General features: G+C 42.2%; 1 protein-coding gene across 3 annotated transcripts in view; it reads right to left on the bottom strand.

The window, feature by feature from the left end:
• Positions 1–264: 264 nt before the first annotated feature.
• Positions 265–27,505, bottom strand: part of LETM2 (leucine zipper and EF-hand containing transmembrane protein 2) — a 28,755-nt gene continuing 1,514 nt past the window's right edge. Inside the window, exons 2-12 of one of the 3 annotated variants that reach the window (XM_088657725.1) lie at positions 26,944–27,030; positions 26,531–26,575; positions 25,746–26,193; positions 17,694–17,837; positions 16,387–16,524; positions 14,912–15,115; positions 3,962–4,081; positions 2,523–2,630; positions 1,554–1,640; positions 1,242–1,316; positions 265–627 (exon numbers count right to left, since the gene is read on the bottom strand). In XM_088657725.1, coding sequence (XP_088513851.1) covers positions 577–627; positions 1,242–1,316; positions 1,554–1,640; positions 2,523–2,630; positions 3,962–4,081; positions 14,912–15,115; positions 16,387–16,524; positions 17,694–17,837; positions 25,746–26,021 — 1,203 coding nt within the window. In that variant the 5' untranslated portion in view covers positions 26,022–26,193; positions 26,531–26,575; positions 26,944–27,030 and the 3' untranslated portion in view covers positions 265–576. The remainder of the gene's footprint in view (positions 628–1,241; positions 1,317–1,553; positions 1,641–2,522; positions 2,631–3,961; positions 4,082–14,911; positions 15,116–16,386; positions 16,525–17,693; positions 17,838–25,745; positions 26,194–26,530; positions 26,576–26,943; positions 27,031–27,505) is intronic. The other 2 variants (XM_035139834.3, XM_035139837.3) reach the window with 2 other exon arrangements.

Genomic DNA, 27,505 nt, shown 5'->3' on the forward strand with positions numbered 1-27,505 from the left:
AGTCATCCAGAGCTTCCTTCTAAGGTCATTTCCACACCATACATTTAAAGTGCAAGGCTTCTCCGAAAGAATCCATGTGATTGTGGCTCTGGCTTAAATGCAACTGTTTAGGATCAGCCTGTAAATCAGTTCAAATTCAAGGTGTGCCAGCCTCTAAGTTGGGAAGCCCAAAATTATATACTGTAATGTCCACACAGAAAAGTACTTGTTATAGTACTGATGCTTGTCAGCTGTTTGCATGCACACACAAAAACACCACCCAACTAATAACAAACCACTGCTTTACTAAAAATTTTAGAAAGACAAATCTTAACATCTGACAAGATTGCATAAGTTACACCTTCTCCCAATCATAGCCTATGTACATATTTACAAAAAATAAGTTAAACGACACAGAATAAAATAAATGAAGAGAGTGGCAGTGTATACAACATGCTCTTCAGACTGGCTTAGATGCAAAGAAAAAGCATCCATATCAGATCAAAGGAGTGGGAAAGGGGCTAGTCTACAAAAGCTGCAACTTCAGAGAAAGGAGCTTTTAATCCTGGAGTGCCCAAATATTTGTTGGTAGAACAGCTAGACTCCATTAGCGCTAGCTTTGCTGCTCCGAGAGGCTTCTATTTTCGTCTAGAAAAGAACAAGAGGCAAACCTGAGTAACAAAGGAAATGCTGCTGATGTACAGTTTTGAAATACTCATGCAAATGGTCACATTCTGATACAAAGCATAAGGCACTTGGAGATCACTTCTAGAGGCCATGCTTCCAAATAAGTGTCCTCAGGGAGGTGTATATACAGAGAGGGAGTGTTATAGCTACACGGGCCTAAGACAGCAGCAGTTCTTTTGCAGTCCAGTCTTGGCATTGCATTCCACTGATTTCATGGTGGTTCAGTCTTTGGTAGCTGAAAATGCACTTCTCTCATCACCTCTCTCATCTTAGTCATTTGCTCCTAACTGCATTTTCTAATCAACTTGAAGGAGTGGTGATTTGTTTATAAAATATTAAATCACCATGTTATATATGTTTTAAGAGGTCAAGAAAAGAAAAGAAAAACACCATATTGAGGTCTTGGTAATTAATGTGTATATTTTATCAGTAATTTAAATAAATATTTTGTTTGGTTAAGATGATAAAAGAAAAATCTATTTGTGTGGTACGTAGTCTTAAATACTTAAATACTGTTAGCTCAGTCAGTGTTTATTTACAAGCTGTAGTGCAAGAGGCAAAGAGGTCAGACTCACCTCTCCTGCAGGAGGCTTGACTGACACCTCAGGAACTGCTAATTTCTCTGTTGGCTGCAATATGAATTCTTCACTCTTCAAGAGGGAGAGAGAGAAATAAGGTCAGAGAACTGGTTTACAGGCTCCTATCCAAGATCCAGAAGGAAAGAAATAGAACAATGAACCCAAGCAGTTTTGTTGCCAGAGCACTGGTGTTCTTCAAGAAAGAAATGCTACTACAGTACACCATTAGGGCACCCTTTTAGTTACTTATGAGCCTAATTATTGTAGAAGCTTTGAGAAAACACCCAAAGAGCACACCCCATTTCTCACCTTTCTTTCCTGTACTTTGGGGGCAGAATCCAACAAGGTCTCATGATCCTCATCATCTGTGTCTGCATCACCCTCAGTCTTCAGAGGCTAAGGCAAGAACAGAAAGCTTGGTGTCACTATTTGCTTCCTAGATCTCAGTGATGCAAGACTGCCTTCACCCTAATTATCTACAGAGGAAAAACGTTAAGGCTTTCCTGCAGTGCTAATTTGGGTTTGCAGCACCCGTCTCTGAGACTTGGACCCACAAGAAACAAGGTGTGTCACTTGGGAATTGTGTGCAGAGGCCCTCAGGAAGGAAGAAGTCTGTGAAAGACTTTATGCATTCTTGGGACTAGCCTTGAAGGAAGCAGCAGTGGTGCAGATACCCATACGGAGGACATTATTGGTGGAGGCCAATGGGAGAAACACGGGGTTTCCCAACCTGTCTAATTAACCCCACTCAGGAGGTGTCATTTCAGTTTTCAGGTGTAGGGGAGGGAGGAGAGAGATGAGAGTTCAAGAGCCAGCTTTTGAACTTCACAGACACATTCAGGATTAAAGCTGCAATGCTATACACCCTTGGGAATAAATCTTACTTAGACTTAATGAGATTAAGGGCCAACAGGTACAGGATTCAGTTCCAATGACTTCAACAGGAACTAAAAAGTCATGACAAAACTGTCTGATCAATTTCATCAGGACCCAAATTCAACTAACTTAGACTGGACCTAACAAGGTGTGTATTAAGAGCATTTGTTATATTTACTTCTTTATACCTTTTAGCCATAAATGCTCCTGAGAAATAATCATGTGCAGTCTAAAACTGGGGAAGGAACAGTTCCCCACACCTATTGGTGGGTCTGCCCCTCTTGTAAAAACACAGCTGCAGTGGTTCTAGATCATCCCTGCTAGCCTCACAAACCCACTCCTCCCTCATCAGGAAGCCATCAGGTCCATTTCTTGAGCACTGCTGCTGTCGATCCTGCTCACCTCAGCTGGATTCACAAGAGGCTTGGGCTTCACCTCTGTCAAATATAAGGCACGAGAAAGTAGCAGCAGAGAAGGGGGGACGTTTTCTCTAAGATGCAGATCTAGCCACTGTGTAGCAAAAAGAATCAAGGAGAAAGATGGTGTCAGAGAACTTTGATTTAAACTGTGGTGGGGAATTGCATTTTAGTGAGCCTGAAAAATCCATGCGCAAGTGTTGGAGCATGGGACACCTTCCTACATGGACAAGCAACCACCTTTTACATCGTGTTCAGATAGAGGCCGGCATCTCAACTATCATTAGGCAGCCTACTCATGCTTGCTTTATCTTCTGTCTGATCCATATCATTCTTAATTTGTTTAATCTGAAAAGCAAATCCTGCAACATTCATGTGTTCCTTTCCCACAATGCTTTAGAGTAAGAATTCAAGGCAAAGCAGGCCTCTGCAGAGATGGGGCTGCTTGCTGGAGTTTGCCCTGGAATATCCTATGGACTGGCCTGAGGTCAAGTCCAATGGAGAGTACACAGCAGCTCACCCAGGGGAAGGGGAGACCTAAAGATGCCAGAGGTTCCTCAACGACATGAAAATATGGGGCTCCACCATTTCAGCATCCACGTGAGGCCCCATACTTTCCTGTAAGCTCCCAGCAGAAAAGTCAGTGGGGACATCTGAAGGCCACCTAGGGATGCTGGGGTGCAAAATTCCAAGACAGGTTAAGCTAGCTTTCAGCTAAGTGGTGGAATTTGCTGATTAGCTGTGCAGATGTTGAAGCCATGTCTGTCTTGCTCAAGAGAACTCAGATCCTTCAGCACAGGATCTAATCCTGGTATGCTGAATCTCCTACCAATAACTGCTGACTCATGTCAGATGGTACCCAATTCAGCTCATTTGGGCTCTCACCTCATTTGGAACAGGATGTTTAAATATGTAAGACTAAAGTCTGAAAATGGGGAATAGCACTGGGAAAACTAAGTTGATCCAATTGGGATTTAGCCATAAAAGCTGCACTACTTTCTGTTAGACACCCTAAGGGTCCTGTTACATCAGATGATGTACTCTGTTATGACATAAGAAGAGAAGAGCCTAGCTGCTGGATCAGGCCATTGAATATCTATGAATAGATCTCTCCTCCTCCATGAATCTATGTAAACTTGGGCTTAAGCTTTAAGTATATTTTGTGCACATCTAGGAGATGCAGGGGGGAAATTATTCAGAATAATGAATGCTGTTCCTGGCAACCTTGAAATAATTAGTTGTGAGGGAGAGTTGACTGTTTTTAAATGTTTTTTGCTTTCTTAATGTTTTGCTTTATTTTAATTTTTGCTCCTTTGTTGCTTGCTGCCCTGGGCTCCTTTGGGAGGAAGGGTAGAATATAAATTTAATAAAAAAGAGTAATTCTCTTATTGGAGCCGATCCCCACCCCCCTCATCCCCAACATGCCTGTTTGAGTTGCTCTTTCAGCTGCTCCTCCGTGAGGCCCAAGGACCTCATTCCTCTGGCCCTGCAGGCACTTTGCAGCTCAGACACGCTCAAGCCATTGACACCTTCCTTGGCAATCATCTGCACATAGCAAAGAGAGAACAAATTAGCACCACCTTCTTCTTTTGGAAATCAGGCCACCATCCCATTCACCAAGTGGAGAACTCAGAAGGTAACTGTCTCTCACTGACACATACTATGCCGTGTTTCTCCGAAAATAAGACACCGTGTTATATTTATATTTTTCCTCAAAAAAACACACTATGGCTTATTTTCAGGGGATGTCTTATTTTTTTCCTCCTCCTCCTCCTGCCGCCGCTGGCATTCCTGCTGCGCCTATCACTATGTCTTATTTTCGGGGTATGGCTTATCTTCCTTGAATGCTTAAAAATCCTGCTATGGCTTATTTTATGACTACGTCTTAAAATAGGGGAAACAGGTAGAAACAAACTGAAGCACTAAGAGTAAAACAAAGAACCTTTCCCAAGTAATGCAGAGGGTTAAACTATTTTTGAAAAGAAAAAAATATTACACCATTCCATTCATATGCCATAGAATGGAATGGCATACAAAAGATGAACAGGTCAAATACACTGGGCAGAAGACTAGGGACATAATATACAAATGATACACTGGGAGAGACTATAGAAAACAGACCTGAAATTTACGGCATGTTCTTCACTGAAAGAAAACTATATTAAAATGATGTACTGGTGGTATTTGATCCCAGTAAAATTAGCAAAAATGTATAGAACAAGTACAAAAATATGCTGGAAATGTAAAGAAAAAGGAGGTACCTTTTATCGTATGTGGTGGACTTGTAGTTAAAAATGAAATGAAAAAAATGTTTAAAATTACTTTTGTTTAAAAACCAGAAGCTTTTTAAATAGGAATTATAGGTACCAAGATTCCAAAGGACCAGAAAAAACCTGTTCATGTACAACAGCTGCATGGACGTTACCAGCCCAGAGATGGAAGGAAGAGACAACCCCAACCAGAGAAGAATGGCAAACCAAGTGGATGGACTATTTATAATGTATATACAAGATTATTGTAAGCATGTTAAAACATTGGCAGGATTTTAAACACACTTGTAATGTATCAGAATGTATGGATAACTTAGAAAGATAAAAATTTGAGAGGTATTGATATTAAGACTAAGAGAGCTGAGTGGGGGATAATCTCACTGTATACAAGTTGTACAAGTGACAAAGTATTTCAATATGCAGTTGAAAATAGGATGGGGGAAAGTCAGGATATTCAGAGTAATCTCGATATTTGGATTCGGAATTGGTTTTGTTATATGTTTATATTCTTGAAAATAAAAAAATTAAAGAATAAAAATTAAAATATTACACATGGCCTTTCCTTCCAACAACAAATCATAGCTTTGGGTTTATTAGGTTTTCGTGCTTCTGTCAATACATCAAAAGTCACCTCTATCCAAGTTTCAGTAATGTGCAAGTTTAAAATCAGCCTACTGATTAAAAATCAAAATCCCTATTTGGTTACAAATCCTAGTCTTAGTAACTGAAAGCTGTACAGTCATACCTGGGTTTAAGTACGCCTCGGTTTGAGTACTTTCAGTTTAAGTACTTAAGTACTTTCAGTGACCTGTCTGGAACGGATTAATCCACTTTCCATTACTTTCAATGGGAAAGTTCGTTTCAGGTTAAGTACACTTCAGGTTAAGTACGGACTTCTGGAACTAATTACACTCATAAGGTAAAGGTAAAGGGGCCCCTGACCATCAGGTCCAGTCGTGTCCGACTCTGGGGTTGCGGCGCTCATTTCGCTCTATAGGCCGAGGGAGCCAGCGTTTGTCCGCAGACAGCTTCTGGGTCATGTGGCCAGCATGACAAAGCTGCTTCTGGCAAACCAGAGCCGCACACAGAAATGCCGTTTACCTTCCTGCCGGAGCGGTCCCTATTTATCTACTTGCACTTTTGATGTGCTTTCGAACTGCTAGGTGGGCAGGAGCTGGGACCGAGCAACGGGAGCTCACCCCGTTGCAGGGATTCGAACCGCCGACCTTCTGATCAGCAAGCCCTAGACTCTGTGGTTTAACCCACAGCGCCACCTGGGTCCCTTAATTACACTCATACCTCGGGTTAAATACGCTTCAGGTTGAGTACTCCGTGGACCATCTGGAACGGATTAAAAGCACAACTTCAGGAGGCTTCCGGTCGCTCGCGCGGCCATGTCGGTCGAGGTTTTGCTCGCGGAGTAAAACCTGGCGCGTCAAGGACTGGGCACGTCGCTCCGGCGCAGCGTGTGCCCTCAGAAATCCCAAAAAGGGCTTTTTGGGAACGTGGTGGTTCGGCAGCGGTTTTTGCGGGCTCCCCCCTCCCCGGGAAAAGGCTTTTTTTTAAGCCGCCGAGAGCGAGGGGGTCGGAGCTGCAGCGCGAACGGACCTGGCGCTTCCCTTGACAGCGCGAAGCCGCAAGACTGACTGGCAACAGCGGGTGATTCTTCCTTCAAACAAATGCAAATGAACCATGAGTAACAAGCGGAATTAATTAGATTAATTGGAGAAATTAAAGTTTGGCCACGGATAAGGGGTTTAAAAGAAGGAAGCCAGCCCCTATCTACTGTTTGAAGCGGCAGCAGCAAAAATTACTGAAGCCGCAAAGACTTTTTAGAGACCAAGACTTTTGCTGGAGAGCTGTCAAACCTCCCCTATGGAGAGGGGGGGGGAGACGATTTAGGTGTATTCAGAGAACAATTAAGCAATTAAGTTGTAAAGATCAAAAGGGAGTCATTTGCTGGAAAGGAGGACCTGTCAGCTCAGCCAGAGAATAGAGGCTTTGTTAGTGTAACAAAGCCTCAAAAGAACTGGGAAAGAGCTGTGAAGTCTGTTTCTTTGTAACTATTTGGAAAGTTGGGACAGTGTTATTTGGAAGCTAAAGACTTGCCACATTGTTGGAATTATATTGAAAAAACTGCAATAGACTGTGATGGATCTTGGCTATACCCCTATGGATTGAAAGTACTTGTTGCCTGTGAGAAAGGAATTTGGTTCCCAGCACCTACTCAGTTGTTTGGGTTTCATGAAGGCTTGGTGACCTTGGGGAACCAGCTGGAGGAAAGTGAGTGTTTTCCAGCACTGCAGCCACTGTTGGCAATACAGTGGTGTTTTGAACTAAGAGGAAACGAAACTAACTTCCAGCACGTCAGCTGCTGTGTGGATTACAAAATATTTTGGGTTTTGGTGAAAGAAAAGGTGTTTGCCAGCACATCAGCTGCTGTGTGGATTACAAATGATTTGTGACTTGGTTGGTGAAGATTTAATGTGATTTCCAGCACGTTGGCTGCTGTGTGGATTATAAAATATTTTTAAAGAGAAGTTCTACTGGTCTAGCACACTAGCTGCTAAGTGGATTACAAAATTTGGGACTCTGCAAAGAAGGCACCTCTCTGGACCTCAAGATTGAGCAATTATACTGTGGATTACAGCTTTTTGGTGTGGGAAGGCACATTAGCTGCCTGGTGGATTACAAATTATTTGATAACCATAAAGGTGGAATATATAACTAGAAAATGACGGGTACGGATAAAAAAATGCAATTGAGAAGGGAGTCCAGAGATCAAGCTTTTCAAGAGCAAAATTTGGAATTTATGAAAGACAATAAGCAGAGCCTACAAAGTTTAACTACAGAAGTTAAAGCTACTACAAAGTGTCTCCAGGAATTTAAAGAAGAATTTGGTGTATTGAAAAAAGACCTTCAGGAAGTAAAAACGCAGGTCTCTGGTTTAAATGTAAGAGTGACGGATATTGAAACAAATAAGTTAACGGACTTAGAAAAGTTGCAGGAAGAAACGCAAATTAGGCTTGCTTTTATTGAATTAAAAGATAAGGAGAACCAATTAAGACTTAGAAATTTGCCGGAGCTGGAGAAGGGAAAAGGAGATCTAGGAGATTTAATTGCTCAAGAATTTTCTGACTGGTGGGGCCTGGATAAAGAAGAGATAAAAGCCACTATTTTGAGGGCCTACAGAGTAGGCCCAAAAAAGAAAAAAGATTCTAATTTTTTAAATGATTGTATAGTGGTTTTTCAAACAAAGGATCAAAGAGATAAGATACTAGGCCACCATTATCAGAAAAAATTGGAAGTTCTCCAGCATACAATAATTTTATTTAAAGAAACGCCTAAATTCTTTTTGGCTAAGAGAAATAAATATACAGACCTGACAACGATTCTGACAAGGAAAAATATTTTTTTCAAGTGGAAATTCCCAGAGGGCCTGGCATTTAAATACAAACAAAAAGAGTACAAGATCCGATCGGTCGAGGATAAAAGAAGATTTCTGGAAAGCCACGCAGAGGATTTTAAACCATCAACTGGAGGAGATCAAGGTTTGGGAGCTGGAGCTGGACCAGGAGCATTCGATCCAGAACTGCTGGCAGGATTTGGAGCTGGGACTGGTGCTGGGCCAGGGGAAGACGTTTAAATTATAAAGTAAGATAAGATGGCGCTAAGAGTACTTTCGTGGAACGTGAATGGGCTAAATTCAAACGTTAAAAGAAGGAAGATTTATCATGTAGTCAAAAAGCAGAATTTGGATATTATTTGCTTACAAGAGACCCATGTAATCAGGACTCATAGAAAAATTCTACAAAATAAGTCATTGGGCCAAGAATTTATATCTGCTGATAAAGTTAAGAAAAGAGGGGTAGTCATTTATGTAAAGGAAAAATACAATCCTAAATTGTTGTTTAAGGATGAAATAGGGAGATATATTGCAGTGGAAATATCTCTGCAAGGCGAAAAATGTTTGATACTTGGAATTTATGCACCAAATGAAGCTAAATCAGACTTTTTCAAGAATATACATACTGCGTTGTTGGATTATTTGGATTATAAGATCATAATGATGGGAGATTTTAATGGGGCTGTATCGACGATGATGGACAGAACTCAAAGACACAAAATATCCAATGATGGTAAGCTTCCAAAAACATTTTTTGATTTGGTAGAGAACTTAGACTTAGTAGATGTTTGGAGGCTGAGAAATCCATTGGAAAAAGAGTTCACCTTTTTCTCGGACTCGCAAAAGTCAGGAAGTAGATTGGACTACATTTGGATTACAAAGGACTTGTGTCCAAAAGTGACAAAAAGCGAGATATGCCCCAGAACTTATTCAGACCACAACGCAGTGCTAATGGAGATGAAACAGTATCTGCAGGGCTCTTTTAGATGGAGAATGAACGACTCTTTATTGAGAAATGACCAGATAATTAACAAGGCCCAGAAGATGATGAAAGATTATTTCGAATTAAATTTGAATAAAGGACAAAATATTACAGTGGTCTGGGATGCCAGCAAAGCAGTAATGAGAGGATTTTTGATTCAACAGAATACAATTTGGAAGAAGAAGAGAAATGAAAAGAAGGAAAATATTTTGGACAAATTGAAAGAAATGGAAAAAAAATTGAGGGACAATCCGAAAAGTCAGGAAGTTCAAAAAGAGATAAAAGCTTTGCAGGTACAGTATTCCCAAATAGTAAATGAAGAAATTGAATGGAAAATTAGAAGAATGAAGCAAAGATCGTTCGAATCAGCTAATAAATGTGGGAAACTGTTGGCCTGGCAATTGAAGAAAAGACAAAAGGAGAATACTATCATAAAGATTATGGAAGAAGGAAAATCTATTGAGAACCCGGCAGAGATAAGGAAATGCTTTACAAAATACTACAAACAGCTATATAAAAGGGAAAAAGAAGATTTAGATGGGATAGAGAAATTTATAAAAGAAAATGGACTGCAGAAAATTCCAGCACAACAAAAGAACCTACTGAATGGACTGATTACAAGACAAGAGATTGAAATGGCAATTCAAGAATTGAAAAGTGACAAAGCCCCAGGACCGGATGGACTTACCTCCAAGTACTATAAAACATTAAAAAACTGGTTGATACAACCTTTAATGGAGGTAGCAAATGAGATTCTAGGGGGGGGGGCAAAGCACCAGAGACTTGGAAAGAAGCCTTTATCTCTCTGATACCAAAACCGGATGTGGACAAGACTCAGGTTAAGAATTATAGACCAATCTCCTTATTAAATGTGGACTACAAGATATTTGCTAGTATTTTGGCGTCAAGACTGAAAAGGGTGTTGAAAGACTTAATTCATAAAGACCAGGCAGGATTCCTGCCTGGAAGACATATGACGGACAATGTAAGATTTATAATAGACATTTTGGAGAGACTGGAAGTGAAAATAAACACCAAAGCAATGTTAATCTTTGTGGACGCCGAAAAAGCCTTTGATAATATTTCTTGGAATTTTATGAAAAGAAATTTTGCAAAAATGGAGGTTGGGCAAAAATTTGTTAATGGGCTTAATGGTATTTATTCTGAGCAAAGAGCGAGGATTATTGTAAATAATGTGGTATCAGAAGAGATAAGAATTGAGAAAGGAACAAGACAAGGGTGCCCACTCTCCCCCCTGTTATTTATTTCCGTCCTAGAGGTTTTGCTGAATATGATAAGGAGTGATGAAGGTGTCAAAGGGATTACAGTGGGTTCGAAACAATATAAGTTAAAGGCCTTTGCAGATGATTTAGTTTTGACTTTGCAGAATCCCGAACAGAGTGCAGTGAGAGCACTGCAGATAATTCAAGAATTTGGCAGTGTGGCGGGTTTTAAGCTGAATAAAGGGAAAACTAAAGTATTGGATAAAAATTTGACATTACAAGAGAGACAGAATATAGAGGAATGCACAGGACTGAAGTGTGTAAAAAAGGTGAAATATCTAGGAGTTAATATGACGTCAAAAAATTTGAATTTATATAAAGACAATTATGAGAAATTATGGAAAGAAATCCAGAGAGATTTGGAAGTATGGACGAGGTTGAATTTGTCTTTAATGGGTAGAATAGCAACTGTTAAAATGAATGTTTTGCCGAGAATGTTGTTTTTATTCCAGGCCCTACCGATAGTTGACAAAATGAAATGTTTTCAAGAATGGCAGAAGATATTGTCTAAATTTGTCTGGCAGGGGAAGAAACCAAGAATTAAATATAAACTTTTGACTGATGTTAAAGAAAGAGGAGGATTTTCCTTGCCGGACTTAAAGATTTATTTTGAAGCTGCTGCCTTTTGTTGGTTGAAAGATTGGTTTTTGCTAGATAATGATGATTTGTTGGATTTAGAGGGCCATGATAATGCATTTGGTTGGCATGCATATTTATGGTATGATAAAGTGAAATTGCATAAAGGCTTTAAAAGCCATATAATTAGGAAATCATTGTTTAATGTCTGGATGAGATATAAGGACTTGTTGGAAAGGAAAACTCCTAGGTGGATCTCACCACTTGAGGCAAAGAAACCTAAAAGGACAAATATGGATGAGAATAGGTTGAAATACAAAGATATTTTGATGGAAGTGGGAAACCACTTTAAGTTAAGACCATATGAACAATTAAAAGATAGGTTGAGCGACTGGTTTCAGTATGTGCAGATAAATGAAGCATTCAAGCTAGACAAAAAATTAGGATTCCAATCAGAAAAATCGAAACTAGAGACGGAGTTATTAGAGACAGATCACAAGAATTTGTCCAGAATGTATAATTTGCTGTTAGAATGGCACTTGAAAGATGAGCAAACAAAATCAGTTATGATTGAATGGGCCAAGGATCTGGGTCATAATGTGATGATGTCGGAGTGGGAAAAATTATGGAAGAAAGGTATGAAATTTACGGCTTGCACAGTGTTGAAGGAAAACTTGATGAAAATGATGTATAGATGGTATCTGACGCCGGCTAAGTTAGCTAAAATGTACCACAAAAGCGACAATAAATGTTGGAAATGTAAACATGATGTTGGCTCATTCTACCATATGTGGTGGACATGCCCTAAGATCAAAGGCTTCTGGGAAATGATTTATAATGAATTGAAAAAGATGTTTAAAAACACATTTCTGAAAAAACCGGAAGCCTTTTTGCTTGGAATAATTGGGGAAGAGATTCCCAAGGACGATGTTAATTTGTTTATGTATGCCACCACAGCTGCTAGGATTTTAATAGCAAAATATTGGAAAAAAGAAGAATTGCCTTCGAAGCAGGAATGGCAAATGAAAATGATGGACTATATGGAATTGGCAGAATTGACAGGAAGACTCCGGGACCAGACAAATGACAAAGTTTTAAAAGACTGGAAGAAATTTAAAATGTATATAGGGAATGTATTCGATAATTAGAGTTTGAATATCCAGGAAAATAAAGAGGTCAAGGCATTAGGGAAATAATAGAAGATTAAAAGTTTGAAATAAGGATAGATGATATGAAGATGAATTAATTGTGAAGTTTTAAAGAGATTAGATGATGGGTAAGAATGATGATTTAGAAACTGCTAAAGAAGTTATAAAAATGAAAATCAGATAGTAGGGAATTGGGGAAGCCTGAAGACAATGATTACCAAAATGGATGAGAAAGGATATATATATATATTTTGTATGTTGTTTGATTTTTGTATTTTGATGTTTTTTGTATTTTTGTATGTTTGTTGACAAAACGATTAATAAAAAATATATCAAAAGGGAAAAAAAATAAAAAAATTAAAGCACAACTTCAGGCAATGCCAATGAGATATTAAAAGCACAACTTCAGGCGATACCAATGAGACGGAAACATGGAAGGTGCCTAAAGAAGCCAGGGTGGCTATCTAAAGAACTTTTAACTGAGTTAAGATTTAAAAGGGATATGTACAAAAAATGGAAAAGGGGAGAAATCACCAGAGAGGAATTCAAACATATAGCCAGCACATGTAGAGACAAAGTCAGAAAAGCTAAAGAACAGAATGAACTCAGGCTCGCCAGAGAGGTTAAAAGCAACAAAAAGGGCTTTTATGGGTATCTCCGTAGCAAAAGGAAGAACAAGGAAACAGTGGGGTCACTTAGAGGAGAAGATGGTGAAATGCAAACAGGGGACAGAGAAAGGGCAGAACTCCTCAATGCCTTCTTTGCCTCAGTCTTCTCCAAAAAAGAAAACAATGCCCGACCTGAAGAACATGGAGCAGATGATTCAGCAGGGGAAACACAGCCCAGAATAAGTAAGGAGGTAGTACAAGAATACTTGGCTAGTTTAGATGTATTCAAGTCCCCAGGGCCAGATGAACTACATCCAAGAATATTAAAAGAACTGGCAGAGGTGATTTCAGAACCACTGGCAATAATCTTTGAAAATTCCTGGAGAACAGGCGAAGTTCCAGCAGACTGGAGGAGGGCAAATGTTGTCCCTATTTTCAAAAAGGGGAAAAGAGAGGACCCAAACAATTACCGCCCAGTCAGCCTGACATCAATACCAGGAAAGATTCTAGAGCACGCATTCAGCAAGGCCTTTGGCAAGGTGCCCCATGATATTCTTGTAAAGAAGCTGGTAAAATGCGGGCTTGACAATGCTACCATTCAGTGGATTTGTAACTGGCTTACTAACCGAACCCAAAGGGTGCTCATCAATGGCTCCTCCTCATCCTGGAGAGTAGTGACTAGTGGGGTGCCACAGGGTTCTGTCTTGGGCCCAGTCTTATTCAACATCTTTATCAATGACTTAGATGATGGGCTTGAGGGCATCCTGAGCAAGTTTGCAGACGACACCAAATTGGGAGGGGTGGCTAATACCCCAGAGGACAGGATCACACTTCAAAATGACCTTAACAGATTAGACAACTGGGCCAAAGCAAACAAGATGAATTTTAACAAGGAGAAATGTAAGGTACTACACTTGGGCAAAAAAAATGAAAGGCACAAATACAGGATGGGTGACACCTGGCTTGAGAGCAGTACATGTGAAAAGGATCTAGGAGTCTTGGTAGACCACAAACTTAACATGAGTCAGCAGTGTGATGCAGCAGCTAAAAAAGCCAATGCAATTCTGGGCTGCATCAATAGGAGTATAGCATCTAGATGAAGGGAAGTAATAGTACCACTGTATTCTGCTCTGGTCAGACCTCGCCTGGAGTACTGTGTCCAGTTCTGGGCACCACAGTTCAAGAAGGATACTGACAAGCTGGAACGTGTCCAGAAGAAAGCAACCCAAATGGTCAAAGGCCTGGAAACGATGCCTTATGAGGAACGGCTTACGGAGCTGGGTATGTTTAGCCTTTAGAAGAGAAGGTTAAGGGGTGATATGATAGCCATGTTCAAATATATGAAAGGATGTCATATGGAGGAGGGAGAAAGATTGTTTTCTGCTGCTCCAGAGAAGTGGACACGGAGCAATGGATTCAAACTTCAAGAAAGAAGATTCCACCTAAACATTAGGAAGAACTTCCTGACAGTAAGAGCTGTTCGGCAGTGGAATTTGCTACCAAGGAGTGTGGTGGAGTCTCCTTCTTTGGAGGTCTTTAAGCAGAGGCTTGACAGGCATATGTCAAGAATGCTTTGGTGGTGTTTCCTGCTTGGCAGGGGGTTGGACTGGATGGCCCTTGTGGTATCTTCCAACTCTATGATTCTATGATTCTAATCCACTTTCCATTACTTTCAATTGGAAAGTTCGCTTCAGGTTAAGTACGCTTCAGGTTAAGTACAGACTTTCAGAACCAATTGTGATTGTAAACCGAGGTATCACTGTAGTTATGCACAGCTGTAGTTATGTAAGTTTGAAAATTTGTAACTATAGAAAGTGAGAGAAGAAGCATTACTGACACACTTTAGCTGGTTCAGTATAACCAGCACTCAATCAGCTTCAGACAAACAATGGGTGCCCTGATTAACTAACCTAAAAGACCATACAGGAACTATTTTGGGACTGGGGTGTGAGTTTAGTGTTTCTGACCCACTAATTGGGCTGATGATTCTGTCAGCCCAAAGCACTGAGACTTGGGCATGATTGCACCTTTTAGACTCAGGTATCAGAAGAGAGAAATGACTGGCAGAGAGCTGTTAACGGTGTGTTTTTTTTGTCTCTTACTTCATCATCTGTTTTGATAGACCTGAGCTTCATCAAAAGCTGGAAGCGGAGGAGGTTATTAGTGCCAATGGGCTGCAGTTCAAGCAATTTGCAGAGGACTACCAGCTGTGGCCGCTCCAAGTGTTCCAGGGTCAGCTCATCCTCAAAGAGCTTTGAAAACCGCACGATCTCCTGGGTGCTGGGCTGTTGGCCACTATGCCGAACCTGTACAAAGCAATGAATAAGATTCCAGCAAGAATGTGTCCTCCTCCTTCTCCTCCCATACATGCTCCACAAACACGTGGAAGTTCTTTCCCTAGTGCATATAATGTTCAGGACATGGTGAATCACTTCTCAAAAGGTCCTGAAATTTGGCAAGACCAACAGCTAAGTTCTATAGAGGCCTCAGGATTACTCAATCTCTAAACATTGTTGGAAATATAAGCATCGGAATGTGCTGCTACTGACAGACACCCGATGTGGAATCTATCGTATTTTTTTTGGACCATAACATGCACCTAGTTTTTTGAGGAGGAAAACAAGAAAAAAAATTCCCCGGTTTTCCTCCTCTAAAAGGCTGGGAGGGGGGCGCTGGAGGAAGAGCTAAGGAGGCAGTGGGGGTTGGCAGGGAAGAACGAGCAGCATCCCTCAGCTGCCCCCACTTCTCGCTGAACGCGGCGGAGGCGAGGGGAGGCTGATACGGTATGTGAGCTGGGGCTTACCTGTCCCCCCAATATTTTATTCAAGTTGGAAGAGGGAGGGAAGGAAGGAAGGGGTGAAAAAGAGAGAGAGAGAGAGAGAAAGGGAGGGAGGGGAGAGAGAGAGAAGAAAGAGAGGGAGGGAAGAGAGAGAGAAGGAAGGAGAGCAGGCAGGCAGGAAAGCGGTGAGAGAGAGTGAAAGAAAGAGGGAGAAGGAAGGAAGGGGTGAGAGAGAGCGAGAAAGAAATAAAGAAAGAAAGAAAGAAAGGGGGGAAAGGAAGGATGGAAGGAAAGAAGGATGGAAGCTGGGAGGAGGGGTGGAAGGGGCTCCCTTCTGTCTCTCCCTCTCACCTTGCTCTGGCGCGGGGATCTGGCTCTTTGTGTGGGATCTGGCTCTCGCATTCGCTCCATAACATGCAGCGACTTTTCCCCTTCTGTTTTAGGAAGGGGGGGGGGAGTGCGTGTTATGGTCCGAAAAATACGGTACGTACTGACTTTGAGTGCAACTTATATATTGCACTAAACCCTCAAGTAATGAGTAAAAACAAAAACAAGAAAACCTACCTACATTATTATGGCGAGGGGATTCAAATACTTTCCACTACTACAGGGCTGAGGAATCTCCAGCCTGCAGGCCAAATTTGGCCCACAAGGCCAATTTCGGGAAGCTATGCCCAGCCATCCTCAGCAGATGTCACCAGTGAAGTGTAAGTGTGGGGCGTCTGATGGTTCCCTCCTTTGCTGGAGCAAGGCATGCTGCCAGCCAGCAATCAGCTGATGGGCAGTAGAAGTCTGTACCTGCTGAACGTAAGAAGAGAATTGCTTCGTGGCTTCTCCAGTACTGGCTTTGTTTCTTCTGGCCAGCTCTGCGATGGTCTCCTGCAGGAATTTGGCTAGTTCCAACTTTGCACTCAGTTTCTTTCTCTGCTTTTCTTCCTTAATACAAATAATAATAAACATTTGCAATTATCTAACGATTTTGAATGTTCAGAAGCTTTTTCAGTACTTCTTACAAGAACCCTATAAGGCATGGTCATGGGACAAGAAATAATCTGGGGCCCTAAAGTTGCTGTTGGACTCTAGTTCCCATCAGCCTCAACCAGCATGGTCAATGGTCAGGGACGATGGGAATCGTAATCCAGTAACATCTGCAAGGCCACAGGTGAGCCGTCTGTGCTGTAAGAGATGCCAATGTTATCCTTTTGCTCACAGCTAGTCAGTTTCTGTTCCACTGTTATTTTTCATGGCTTAAATTTATAGGAGATAACAAGAGATCAAAGACTTGCTAGAGGTACTACTGTAGGTTCTTAATTAGCACGAATGCTAAAATTGCCTGGGAGATACAGAAGTAGAGTTTTCCTGACTGCTGCTTTAACTGCTAGTTCCATCAAGGTACCTGTTCCTCTCTACAGATGGCAACCGTTTTTTGTGCAGGTTCCGTTCCTGGCCCCCACGTGCATTGGTGGAGCACGCATAAACCCACCTCACCTCATCCCATTCCACCCTCTTCTGGGTGGCTGTACATCAATTGCACGTGCTCAAAATGGTTGCTGCCTATATTTTATTCTATTATTTCATTCCCAAATCCATTGTTGGGCAAGACTTTTGTTAGGAGTGAACAAGCTTTCGTGTTTTCCCAAACTCTTCATCAGCAAGATGATACAAAAGGAGGCATGAAGACTCAGTTCCATTTGAGACTCTATTCCGAGATGCAGATTGCACACATAGATTGCTAGGTGTTGCAGGTATCAAGTTATACCTAGGATTCTCATCCCCACTTGTGAAAGCATCATGCCTGGCACTTACCCATATCTGACTTATCCTTTTATTCCATCCTTCTTTCAAGAAGCTCAGAGCAGTGTATAGGATCTCCCACTCATCCATTTTATCCTAAGAATAACCTTGTGGGTTAAGAGAGTGTACATGCAAGTGCGTTCAGCCCAAGGCTGAGAGGATTTGAACCTAGGCCTCTCTATCCCGCTTCATACAGTTTATGGAGACATTAATTCCCATATCACAAACAGACAATTCCTGACACAGTGGCACCACATCATGCTATGCTATACTGTGGGTGTAGCGAAGGCTGAGCTGCTTTACATACCGACCTTTTTAGATTCGGTTTCAAAGGTTGATGGCAGCATCTCAGGAAACAGTTTCAGAAATACAGGTAAGAGGAATTCCATGAAGGGCACAATGATGAACACCAAAAAGGGAACCAGCCGGAAAAGATCAGCAGAGGTTCTCATCAGCTGCAGAGGTTAAGACACAAAGCAGAACAACAGAGTCTCTTCCTATGCATTAAACTTGTCAGCAGAGGCCCTGCTCAAAAGACCCAGGAAGGTGACATCAGCAAGGCTAAGGCCTTTACATAAGTGGCTTTTTGTTGCTCTGGAATTTCAGAGAAGCTTTGCAATGCACTTGTTTTTAAGATGTCATTCAAATAATTTTGTTCGCCAGGATTTCAGTCTCCTATATGGCTGGAGAAATGTTAAGCCAGCTCCCATTTTCTTGTTTATGACACTATCTTTCATTTTACTAAAGCTATGCTGATATGATCCTTTCATGGATCACTACCTTGTAGTGGGGCTTGAACAACTCAGAGAAGCTCTGAGCTATGCCGTGCAGGGCCACCCAAGATGGACAGGTCATAGTGGAGAGTTTTGACTAAACGTGATCCACCTGGAGAAGGAACTGGCAAGCCACTCCAGGATCTCTGCCAAGAAAACTCCATGGACAAAAACAACAGGTATATAAAAGTTATGATGCTGGAAGATGAGCCCCTCAGGTCGGAAGGCATCCAACATAGAATCATAGAGTTGGAAGAGACCACAAGGGCCATCCAGTCCAACCCCCTGCCAAGCAGGAAACACCATCAAAGCATTCTTGACATATGTCTGTCATGCTACTGAGGAAGAGCGGAGGACAAGTACAAGTAGATTCAGAGCTGATGAAGTGGCTGGGCCAAAGCCGAAAGGTTGCTCAGTTGCGGATATGCCTGGAAGTGAAAGGAAAGTCCAATACTGTAAAGAAAAATATTGCATAGGAACCTGGAATGTAAGAACCATGAACCTTGGTGAGCTGGAGGTGGTCAAAAAAGAGATGGCAATAATAAATATTGACATCCTGGGCATCAGTGAACTAAAATGGACGGGAATGGGCAAATTCAGTTCGGATGACCATCATATCTACTACTGTGGGCAAGAATCCCGTAGAAGAAATGGAGTGGCTCTCAGAGTCAACAAAAGAGTGGCAAAAGCTGTACTAGGATGCAACCTCAAAAATGATAGAATGATCTTGATATGAATCCAAGGCAGACCTTTTAACATCACGGTAATCCAAGTTTATGCACCAACTACTGGTGCTGAAGAAAGTGAAATTGACCAATTCTATGAAGACTTACAACACCTTCTAGAAATGACACCAAAGAAGGATGTTCTTCTCATTATAGGGGATTGGAATTCTAAAGTAGGGAGTCAAGAGATAAAATGAAGCAGGGCAAAGGTCAGTAGAGTTCTGTCAAGAGAACAAGCTGGTCATCACAAACACTCTTTTCCAACAACACAAGAGACGACTCTACACATGGACATCACCAGATGGGCAACATTGAAATCAGATTGATTATATTCTCTGCAGCCAAAGATGGAGAAGCTCTATACAGTCAGCAAAAACAAGACCTGGAGCTTGACTGTGGCTCAGATCATCAGCTTCTTATAGCAAAATTCCAGCTTAAACTGAAGAAAGTAGGAAAAACCACTGGGCCAGTAAGACACACAGTGGAAGTGAGGAACAGGTTGAAGGATTTAGATTTGGTGGACAGAGTGCCTGAAGAACTATGGATGGAGGCTCGTAACATTATACAGGAGGCAGCAACGAAAACCATCCCAATGAAAAGGAAATGCAAGAAAGCAAAGTGGCTGTCCAATGAGGCCTTACAAATAGCGGGGGAGAGAAGGCAAGCAAAATGCAAGGGAGATAGTGAAAGATACAGGAAATTGAATGCAGACTTCCAAAAAATAGCAAGGAGAGACAAGAGGGCCTTCTTAAATGAGCAATACAAAGAAATAGAGGAAAACAACAGAATGGGAAAAACCAGAGATCTGTTCAAGAAAATTGGAGATATGAAAGGAATATTTCGTACAAAGATTACCATAATAAAGAACAAAAGTAGAAAGGACCTAACAGAAGCAGAAGACATCAAGAAGAGGTGGCAAGAAAACACAGAGGAATCATACCAGAAAGATATGGAGGCTTGTACACCGCTGACCTTGAGCCAGACATCATGGAGAGTGAAGTCAAATGGTCCTTAGAAAGCACTGCTAATAACAAGGCCAGTGGAAGTGATGGTATTCCAGCTGAACTATTTAAAATTTTAAATGATGCTGCTGTTAAGGCGCTACACTCAATATGCCAGCAAGTTTGGAAAACTCAGCAGTGGCCAGAGGATTGGAGAAGATCAGTCTACATCCCAATTCCAAAGAAGGGCAGTGCCAAAGAATGTTCCAACTACCGCACAATTGCGCTCATTTCACATGCTAGCAAGGTTATGCTCAAAATTCTACAAGCCAGGCTTAAGCAGTATGTGGACCGAGAACTCCCAGAAGTGCAAGCCAGATTTCGAAGGGGCAGAGGAACCAGAGACCAAATTGCAAACATGCGCTGGATTATGGAGAAAGCTAGAGAGTTCCAGAAAAACATCTACTTCTGCTTCATTGACTACGCAAAAGCATTTGACTGTGTCGACCACAGCAACTATGGCAAGTTCTTAAAGGTCCTGATCACCTCATCTGTCTCCTGAGAAATCTCTATGTGGGACAAGAAGCTACAGTTAGAACTGGATATGGAATAACTGATTGGTTCTAAACTGGGAAAGCAGTACGACAAGGCTGTATATTGTCTCCCTGCTTATTTAACTTATATGCAGAATTCATCATGTGAAAGGCTGGACTGGATGAATCCCAAGACGGAATTAAGATTGCCGGAAGAAATATCAACAACCTCAGATATGCTGGTGACACAACCTTGATGGCAGAAAGTGAGGAGGAATTAAAGAACCTTTTATGGAGGGTGAAAGAGGAGAGCGCAAAATATGGTCTGAAGCTCAACATCAAAAAAACCAAGATCATGGCCACTGGTTCCATTAGCTCCTGGCAAATAGAAGGGGAAGAAATGGAGGCAGTGAGACATTTTACTTTCTTGGGCTCCTTGATCACTGCAGATGGTGACAGCAGTCACGAAATTAAAAGACGCCTGTTTCTTGGGAGAAAAGCAATGACAAACCTAGACAGCATCTTAAAAAGCAGAGACATTACCTTGCCGACAAAGGTCCGTATACTTAAAGCTATGGTTTTCCCAGTGGTGATGTATGGAAGTGAGAGCTGGACCATAAAGAAGGCTGATTGCCAAAGAATTGATGCTTTTGAATTATGGTGCTGGAGAAGACTCTTGAGAGTCCCATGGACTGCACGAAGATTAAACCTATCCATTCTGAAGGAAATCAGCCCTGAGTGCTCACTGGAAGGACAGATCCTGAAGCTGAGACTCCAATACTTTGGCCACCTCATGAGAAGAGAAGACTCCCTGGAAAAGACCCTGATGTTGGGAAAGATTGAGGGCACTAGGAGAAGGGGACGACAGAGGACGAGATGGTTGGACAGTGTCTCGAGGCTACGAACTTGAGTCTGACCAGGCTGCAGGAGGCAGTGGAAGACAGGAGTGCCTGGCGTGCTTTGGTCCATGGGGTCATGAAGAATCGGACACGACTAACTGACTAAACAACAACAATGCTGATATGATTTTAAAGTTATAAGCTACACTTATTTCAGATTTATTTCTTTAAGGCTTGGCTAGGCAATCTGAGAAGAAAATGGCGCCTCAAACAGCATCTGCATATAAATATAAGATTGCACAAAATCTTGAAAGCATGAAATGGAAATGGGAGAGTCTCTTTTGCAGGACTTAATGTACAGAAGCAGTGAAAAGTGAGTTATCTAGAAGAGAGGATCCCGTAGCTCTCCAAAGGCTGCTGAACTAGAACTCTCATCATGTCTAATGCTTGTTGACATTATTGCAACATAGTAATTCACTTTTCTTGAAATAAATGTAGCTGCACATTTCTAAATTGAGGTATATCCACTACCGGTATTATTTTTCAATAAAAACTGAAATTTATCTTGTATAACTAAGTTTTCCTTGTTCGTACAAATCAATATACTAAACTGACATATAGCAGATTTAAAATGCTTTTTATTTCAGTATTGCATACTTGTCAAACAATGTTGATTTGCTTAAATACTATGCTTCAAAACCAGTACTAAACTGTTGAGATTTGACTTCTGTGAAAAAGTTCCTTCAAGAATTATAGAACTGGGCTTCAAAGAATAAGCCTTCAAAGGTAGGTACATCATTGCAGTTCCCAAGCAACATACACTTTTAGGAGCTGAATAAATAATGAAAATTCTACCAAATAAAAAGAGGACAATAACATGTATTTAGCCCTGAAGAAGGGAATTTACCTTTTATTCACTTAAAATTAGCAACCTGAAGAGCCACATTAAAACAGCATTTCCCCTTCTACATCTTAAAATATATTTAAAAAAGCAAGCTCAGTTGGTTAGAGTTTGGTGCTGATAACACCAAGGTTGCAGGTTTGATCCCCGTAAGGGACAGCTGCCTATTCCTGCATTGCAGGGGGGAGGGGTGGACTAGAGGGTCCTCAGGCTCCCTTCCAACTCTATGATTTTTTTGTCTATCCTTGAGCTGGGGCTAATGGGAGGGGGTGTCCAACAACATCCGGAGGACCAAAGGTTCCTTACTCTGTCCTGGAGGGATTAACTTTGATAGTACACAGTATTTTTTAAAAATATTTTTTGAAACTAGTATTTTGCCACAGCGAGCCAAATGCGCAATATTATGCATGACAAGAAATCACAAAGAAATCAGCTGAAAGATAATTTAGATGATTGGTTTCAATATTACCAGATAAATTAAGTGTTTAAAATGCATAAGAAAAATGCAGGTTTTCAAGTAGAAAAATCGAAATTGGAAACGGAATTGTTAGAGACCAAAACAAAAAATCTATCCAAGATGTACAATTTATTGCTGGAGTGGCATATGAAAGATGAACAGGTGAAATCTGTAATCATTGATTGGGCAAAGGATGTGGGGCATAATATTATGTTGGAGGATTAGGAGAGGATGTGGAAAAAGGGTATCAACTTTACAGCATGTAATATTTTGAGAGAAAACATAATGAAAATGATGTATAGATGGTAATACAGTGGTACCTCGGTTTACGAACACCTCGGTTTACGAACTTTCGGTTTACGAACTATCCTAACCCGGAAGTTAGTAAACCGAGGTGCCGGAGGTCTACTGAGTGTCCGATGCCTTCGGGGAGGCCGGGCCTTCGCTCCGATGCCTCCTGGAGGCCCGCAGCGAAGGCCCGGCCTCCCCGAAGGCATCGGAGCGAAGGCCAAACCTCCCCAAAGGCATCGGAGCGTCGGATACCTTCGGGGAGGCTGGGCTTTGCTCCGATGCCTTTGCGGAGGCTGGGGACCGCTTTCGCGGCTCCCAAGCCTCCGCAAAGGCATCGGAGCGAAGTCCCGGCTCCGATGCCTTCCGGAGGCCGGGGAGCGTTTCCGTGACTGGGCTGTGCAGCCGTGAAAGCAGTCCCCGGCTCCTGGAAGCCGGGGACCGCTTTCGCGGCTGCACAGCCCAGTCGCGGAAACGCTCCCCGGCCTCCGGAAGGCATCGGAGCGGCTTCGCTACGATGCCTTTGCGGAGGCCGGGGAGCACTTTCGCGACTCTCCCCGGCCTCCGCAAAGGCATCGGAGCGAAGTCCCGGCTCCGATGCCTTCCGGAGGCCGGGGAGCGTTTCCGTGACTGGGCTGTGCAGCCGTGAAAGCAGTCCCCGGCTACCGGAAGCCAGGGACCGCTTTCGCAGCTGCACAGCCCAGTCGCGAAAGTGCTCCCCGGCCTCCGCAAAGGCATCGGAGCCACTTTGCTCCGATGTCTTTGCGGAGGCCGGGGAGCACTTTCGCGACGCTCCCCAGCCTCCGGAAGGCATCGGAGCCGGGACTTCGCTCCGATGCCTTCCAGAGGCCGGGGAGCGTTTCCGCGACTGGGCTGTGCAGCCGCGAAAGCGGTCCCCGGCTTCCGGTAGCCGGGGACTGCTTTCGCGGCTGCACAGCCCAGTCGCGGAAACACTCCCCGGCCTCCGGAAGGCATCGGAGCCGGGACTTCGCTCAGATGCCTTTGCGAAGGCCGGGGACCGCCTCCGCAAAGGCATCGGAGCGAAGTCCCAGCTCCGATGCCTTCCGGAGGCTGGGGCTTTGCTCCGATATCTTTGCGGAGGCCGGGGACCGCTTTCGCGGCTGCAGCCCAGTCGCGGAAACGCTCCCCAGCCTCCGCGAAGGCATCGGAGCAAAGCGGTTAATCCGTTCTAGGGGGTGTTTTTCCTCGTCTAGAACGGATTAATCAACTTCCCATTACTTTCAATGGGAAAGTTCACTTCGGTTTACGAACACTTCGGTTTATGAACTGACTTCTGGAACCAATTGTGTTCGTAAACCGAGGTTCCACTGTAAACACCGGTCAAATTAGCAAAAATTTATCATACACGATAATAAATGCTGGAAATGTAAAGATGTGGAAGGAACCTTTTACCATATGTGGTGGACGTGCCCCAAAGTAAAAGACTTATGAGAAAAGATTTATAATGAATTGGAAAAAGGTGTTGAAAAACACATTTATTAAAAAACCAGAAGCCTTTTTACTTGGTATAGTTGGGGAATAAATTCCCAAAAAATATGTTACTTTTTTCTGTATGCCACAACAGCAGCAAGAATTTTAATAGCGAAGAATTGGAAGACACAAGAAGTACTAACTGTGGAAGACTGGCAAATGAAGATGATTGACTTTACGGAACTTGCCGAACTGGCGGGGAGAGTGTGCGACCAGAGAGAAGAGTCGAGAGTCAGTGGAAGAAGATTGAAAGAAATGTAGAATATACTTTAAAAAATATTGCAATATTTGAAATTTTGAAATATATTTGGAAGTTGCTATAGGCTGTAGGTGTAGAAGTAGAGATTAGTTGTAAGGAAACTAATGATAATGGAGTTAAGAAACGAAGGAGAAAAGGTTATGATAAGGTTATAGTAGAAAATATGGTTAAAATTATGAATTTAGAAAATTGCTAAGGATGATATATAATGGAACTCAGAATGGGGGGATTTGAGGAAGTCACACTAAAATGTATAGAAAATTAGATTTGAGAATAGAAACATTTTCTTCTTGTTTTGTAATTTTATGTGGTTGTTGGTTTTGATAATGTATTGTGATGTTGTGTTTGTTTTTATGTGTAATAATAGAAAATGAATATTTTTTAAAATAAAAATCACAAATTGAACTGTCCTATAAATTAGCATAATGATTTCAATATGTGTTTTTTTCCTGCACAAGTTAAAAAACTCTCAGGCCTGAAAAGCACCACTTCAATTGGCTTATTTTGTTGTGTGGGGAGAGATAACATTAACTTAGGGTTGTTTATATAATTGTGCCCTTCCCTGCTCCCCCAACAAAAGTAGCATCAACCTTTCAGCTGAGCATTTGAGAAAGCAGCTGATCAGAGACCACTCATCTCTCATAGGCCATGCTGTGTCAGACGGTTTGCTCAGAGGTGCACAGGAGGGAAGGGTGACACTCTCCCCTCTTGCAGCAGCAATCCTGAGTTTCCCCCAAGGGGAAAGGTGATGCCTATGACCTAGCATCAAATGCTGGAAACAAGACAGGGATAGTAGTCCTCATCACGTCCTGCACGTGAACGCAGAGAGGCATCAGAGTATGTGTATGTGTGATTTCCACAATCAGGACATAGCTGAAATCCTATGGTACGCATAAGGTTGCTAGGAATGATTGCCTCTCTAATTTCTGTGTTATGCCATACTCTCCCCCCCCCACATGGCAGCCACTTTGTGAGTGGCACCCCCAAATCTGAAATGTGCCCACTGAGCCAAAAAGGTTGGCAACCTTATCAGACTAGTGAACAAAAATTTGGAACCAGCCCAAATGGTAAGGGCCAGTCAGCTCCAACGATTCATTTGATTGCTTGGTCCAGTGGACGGGACCCCACTGCTGAGGGCTGTCCATTCAATGCTCACCCTTCGCCTTTCCCTCCGAGTGAGAACTTGCCCATGTAACAGCCTCCACACCATCCTAGCAGCAACTTTTGTGTCAATCCAAAGCAGATGGAATCCATTGTAATAATGTTTTAGTTCATCAATAATCCTCTGGCGTAACGGTATCTTGGCAGTCTCTGTTGCTTGGTCCACTGGAACCTTGGCCAGCTCAGTGTCCTTTGTTACAGTACTTTGGCTAGGCTGAGTTTTGTCCTGAAGCTCTTGGTGCCAGGAAGCTGACGTGTGAAGCATTCGCATGGGCTTAGTTAGCAACTGAGGTAACCCAATGCCCTGCTGCACACTGAGGAGCAACTGCTGGCTCTCCGAGTCCTTCAGGTATGCTCGGTTAAGGTGGGAATCCAACAGCTGGGCAAACACAACCGATGGGGAGAATGGGGAGCAGATGGAGTGTACAAGAAGATGAGGTCCCCTGTGAGGGGTAAGAGACAAAACAATAATTGCTGTAACAAAATACCAAAAATGCTGGTAAGCCCAAATTTTGGCAGGCCTTTGGCATCAATTAAAGATGCACTAGTATGCCCATGCCTGTAGAGAAGGATGATTGGAGTCTGATGGAGAGTATTCCTCACCTGCTGTACTGTGCAATTTTGTGGGATGTATGTGTGTCTGATCTTATTCTGTACAGCTGTTTTTAAATGTTTTAATTGTTTTGTAATTGTAGTTTTGTCTGCATTGTACCTCTATGGGAGAAAGGGCACAGCAGAAATACAAGAACACATCTTTCAAATATTGTTTTCAGTACTCACCCCTCTCCTCATCTTGCCCATGCTGGGTTTCTGAGGTACCGGTACCTGGAAGCAGAGTAGTCTTTGCTACTTCTGTGCATCTCTGAAGTCCAGTGCAACAGCATAAACAAGATCCTGCCCTTATCTGGAATCCTCCATAATTATATTGGGGTTCAGAGGTACACAAAAGCAGAAAGACTCCTTATTGCATCTACAAACCCTTGAAGCTCAGCACAAGATCAGGTATGAGCAGTATACCGGGCAAATACATTCATTGGCCCCTGAGCATTCCATTAATCATTCCTGCAACCCAATGTGTTTAATAAGTGGCGCTGTTTCTCAGTACAATGATGACACACTTCTTCCAAGCTTTAGGCAACTGAAACATTGATGTATTATAGTCCACAAAATAATGTCAACAATTAATTTCTTACCTGGACCTAGCTACTGCAAGGAATATGTTACAGCTGTAGAAGGCCATGTTCACCTGGAGTCAGTCTGTTTGGTCTATGGCATGTGTACTATCAAAGAATGAAAAACAACATTTTAAGCTAACATTTGCCTCTTAAAAAGGTAATTCACTCAACTAATGTAGCAGTAAATAACTTAAAATGGAAGTTCTTTAAACAAATTATTCCTTTACAGTCTTCAACAGCAGATACTATAACAAGTTAGTAAGCATTCTGCTTGTCACAGACACAGCTTCCATCTGCAATGCAATTGCACATCAAGAAATGTGTTTTCCATGACTTGGTCATAAGGTGGGAAACCATTACTAACCCGTGCTCTCTGGTTCTCCCAGCATGAAAAGAGCTCTAGTTCTTTCCCTAGCCTTGCTTGCTAGGGATGCTCACATAAGATTTTGTTGGAACTCAAAAAGGCCCGCGAGATCTTGCAAGAGCATCCCAAAACTGGTGCGCAGAGAGGACCTTGCCCTCTTAGAGAAGCAGATAGCTTAAAAGCACTTTTTGCACCAGGTTTCACCAGCACAAAAAA

The sequence above is a fragment of the Zootoca vivipara genome, chromosome 14, assembly GCF_965207765.1.
Source record: "Zootoca vivipara chromosome 14, rZooViv2.hap1.1, whole genome shotgun sequence".
Classification (NCBI taxonomy): Eukaryota; Metazoa; Chordata; class Lepidosauria; order Squamata; family Lacertidae; genus Zootoca; species Zootoca vivipara.